Raw genomic sequence first — 4,081 nt, 5'->3', positions numbered from 1 at the left:
GTCTTCATCAAATACCATCAGAGCATCCCCCTCCTTGCTTTAGGCCAACATATCATTCCTGTCAAGATCGTCCTGTCAGTCCTGTGCTGTTTACTCCTGCATCAAGGTTCATCCAAACTCAAACTTCCTGGATACGTTACTTCATTTGAAAGTGGCACTCCAGTCTCCTTTTCACCTCATTTAACACCTGATTTACTGAACAAAGTCACATCTCAATAGGTGGTCCAGGGCTATCCTCATGACATGGCACAAGTGGGGGGGGGGGGTGTTACGTTGAAGTGTACGTTAATTGTTACATTGAAGGCTAGTTAATTGTTACGTTAGTTACGTTGAAGGTGTTACGTTACAATTGATTACATTGAAGTGCTACGATTTAAATTTTACGTTGAAGTGTTACGGATAAATTGCTTACTTAGTTACGAACGTGCTTTTACGTTAAACTTGTTTATCAGGTTATAAGGTGTACTGAAACAACATTAAAGTGTTACCTTAACGTGTATGTGTTACGTTAAAGTGGTTACAATCAAAGTGTTACATTTAAAGGTTTACGTGAAAGTCTTACATTAAAGTGTTACATTAAAGTGTTACTGAAGAACATTAAAAGTGTTACGTTGTAGTTACCTGAACAACGCTTAATGTTACGTTAAAGTGGTACACATTGATTGTTTACTCGAGAGTGTTACGTGAAGTTTTACGTTTGAGTGTGACTTTGATGTGTTACTTTGAAGTGTTACATTGAAGCTGTTACATTTCAGGTGTACATGAAGGTTACGTTAAAGTGTTACATAAGGGTTACTGAACAACATTAAAAGTGTTACGTTGAAGTGTTACGTGAAGTGCTACGTAAAGTGTTACGTTGAAGTGTTGCGTTGAAGTGTTACTGAAGTACGTTAAAGTGTTAAGTAGTAGTGTTACATTGAAGTGTTACGTTAATGTTACTGGAAGAACGTTGAAGTGTTACGTGAAGTGGTTACGTTGAAGTGTTACGTTGAAGTGTTACAATAAAGTGTTACTGAACAACATTAAAGTTTACGTTGAAGTGTTACGTTTGAAGTGAATACGTTAAAGTGTTACGTTGAAGTGTTGCGTTAAAGTGTTACTGAAGAACGTTAAAGTGTTAAGTAGATAGTGTTACATTGAAGTTTACGTTAAGTGTTACTGAAGAACGTTGAAGTGTTACTTGAAAAGTGTTAGTTGAAGTTCGTAAAGGTTATGTTGAAGCATTACGTTAAATGTTACTGACAACAGTAAAGTTACGTTGAATGTTGCCTTGAAGTGATACGTATAAGGTTTTACTAACAACTTTGAAGTGTTACGTTAAAGTGTTTACTGAACAACATTAAATTTACCTTAAGTGTATGTATTACGCGTTAAAGTGTTTACATTGAAGTGATACCCTTGTAAAGTTGCACATTGAAGTGTTACGTTGAGAGGTTACGTTTAAAGTGTTACAGTCTTATGTAATGTACGTTGAAGTGTTACAGTTTGAAGTCTTACGTAAGTGACTACGTTTTGAAGTGCTTACAAAAGTTACGAAGATTAAATGTTAAGTAGGAGTGTTACATTGAGAGTGTTACGTTTGAAGTGTTACTGAAAGGAACGTTGAAGTGTTACGTTGGAAGTGTTACGCGTTGAAGTGCTTACGTGAGTGTTTACTGTAAAGAACGTTGAAGTGTACGTGAAGTGTTACGTAAGTGTTACGAAGAACGTTTGAAGTGTTACGTTGAAGTGTTACTGAAGTGTTACTGGAAGAACGTTTAATGTGTAGTTTGAGTGTTACTGAAAGACGTTAAATTGCTTACGTTGAAGTGTGACGTTGAAGTTTTACGTTAAAGTTACATTGAAGTGTTGCCATAAATGTTACTTAAGAACGTTAAAGTGTTAAGTAGTAGTGTTACATTGAAAGTGTTACGTTAAAGTGTTACTGAAGAACGTTAAAATGTAAGAGTAGTGTTACATTGAAGTGTTACGTTAAAAGTGTTACTGAAGAACGTTAAAGTTGTTAAGTAGTAGTGTTACATTGAAGTGTTACATTGAAGTGTACATTAAAGTGTTACGTTAAAGTTACTGAAGAACGTTAAAGTTGTTACGTTGAAGTGAATGTTAAAGTTGTTACATTGAAGTGTGACTTTGAAGTTTACGTTGATGATGACGTATGGTTAAGTGTTAAAGTGTTAAAATGTTAAGAGGTAAAAAGGTGAAGAAAAAATAGAGCATAAGTGCAAACTATCAGATATGATTCATACATCTCCCCTGCCCCACAGGTAGTCCCAACCCCTAGCCAACCAACTCCAACAGTGTTAAGTTTAAAATAAGTTATTAACTAAGAAGAATTTGTATTCCATACCTCTCCAGATGAAACGTAGACCCCTGCCCCCAGGGTACTCCCCACCCCTTAGTGGCCACCAGGTCCAGGGCGGGTCAGACAGCGGGTTGAAAGTGGACTCCTCTCCCTCGGGCTCCCAGAGCGTTTTCTCCTGGACAGGTCCGTACAAAGGAGCCAATGAGTGGCAGGTCAATCCTTCTACTAGGTGTCAGGGTCAGGGTTAAGGGTTGGGGGAGGAAAGAGGGGGGATTAATGAGAAAGAAGTAGAGAGAGAAAAGGGGATCAGTGAGGGTGGGAGTGAGTGAGAGAAGGGAGGAGACGAGAGAGAGAGAGAGAGAGAGAGAGGAGAGAGAGACGAGAGAACGAGAGGAGAGAGAGAGAGAGGAAAGAGAGAGAGAGAGAGAGAAGAAGAGAGAGAGAGAGAGAGAGAGAGAGAGAGAGGAGAACAGAGAGACAGAGAACGAGAGAGCGAAGAGAGAGACAAGAGAGCGACAAGGCAGAACACAGAGGAGACAGAGAGAGAGAGAGAGGAGAGGAGAGAGAAGAGAGAGAGAGGGAACTGGAAGAGAGAGAGAGGAGAGAAGAGGAAGAGAGAGACGAAGAGAGAGAGAGAGAGAGAGAGAGAGAGAGAGACAGAGAGAGAACAGAGAGAGACAGAGAGAGAGAGAGAGAGAATGGATGAGTGAACATGTTGGTGAATAATTGTCAGATCACCCCTCACACTGAATAATTTCTGACTACATGATGTTCAAGAACATTACTTTCTAGTAATTTAGCTATTCAAAAGCTACATTGAAGAAAATAAACACTGGAAATCAATGTAAAACTGTCTGTCTTTACCACGTAGTTTAAGACATACCTCTAAGTTTTTAAAAGATCAGAAGTATAATATCAGAAACATTATTGATAACATGTATCGGTTTCCATGTATTTTATGAAGTCTTCTATATACAACCGTGCTCTTTGTAAATCTACTGTCAAATCCATAAGCTACTCTATGGATTGTCCCATTCTTACACAAGGCATACTAATTCCAAAAGTTCAGCACCATTGAGTGGAAACCTTGCATTCTTCTTTTATAACTTTTATAACACCAAAATCACTATAATTAGTCAAATATTTGTTTTGTCTGCTTACCTGTTGGTGAGTGATTCCCTGCTACAGAGCTGTGCTGTGTTTAAGAGAGACAATTGATAGTGTTTGTTAATCTGTCCTTCAATCACTTCATTATTTTATGCCTCCTCCTTTATCACCTGCCGGACTGAAGAGTGCTGATGCTTACCGTTTTTCTCCTGATGCCCATTGGTTCTACAACTACGCCCTAATCTGCTACATGACTCTGGGTTTTACACAACGTCTAATAACTAACCACACACACATATCTAGCCAAAACGGACAACTTTTATCCATAGGATAAACCTAAATGAGTCAAGTATGTAATAAGGAAATATTTACAGTATGTAAATACATGTTAATTAAACATTTATGTCATATAAAAAACATGAATTAGAAATGTAATATCTAATAACAGGTGTGTGAATCAATAGAACGTGTACTCACCTTACGATAGAAGTTTTATGTTGTCATGTGTTCTGAGATGGAACATTGACAATCAGAGACATGCTGTTCTGTTCTGCTCTGTTCTCTCTCTCTCTCTCTACTCCTCTCTGGGCTTTCTCTCATCTCTCACTTTCTATGCTTCCCTCTCTCTCTCTCTTTTTTCTCCTCTGCCTCTCTCTCTCCCTCTCTCTCCCT

At 38.3% G+C, this 4,081-nt stretch overlaps 1 protein-coding gene across 1 annotated transcript in view; it reads right to left on the bottom strand.

The window, feature by feature from the left end:
- LOC111965592 (cationic amino acid transporter 2-like) overlaps positions 1 to 3,629 on the bottom strand; it is an 18,779-nt gene extending 15,150 nt beyond the window's left edge. The window contains exon 1 of the mRNA XM_023989742.2: positions 3,609 to 3,629. Coding sequence (XP_023845510.2) covers positions 3,609 to 3,629 — 21 coding nt within the window. The remainder of the gene's footprint in view (positions 1 to 3,608) is intronic.
- Between the last annotated feature and the right edge of the window lie 452 nt (positions 3,630 to 4,081).

This window comes from Salvelinus sp. IW2-2015, linkage group LG6.2, assembly GCF_002910315.2.
Source record: "Salvelinus sp. IW2-2015 linkage group LG6.2, ASM291031v2, whole genome shotgun sequence".
Taxonomy (NCBI): domain Eukaryota; kingdom Metazoa; phylum Chordata; class Actinopteri; order Salmoniformes; family Salmonidae; genus Salvelinus; species Salvelinus sp. IW2-2015.
Note: the sequence above shows the minus strand (reverse complement) of the source record. Positions and strands in the feature narration are given on the sequence as shown.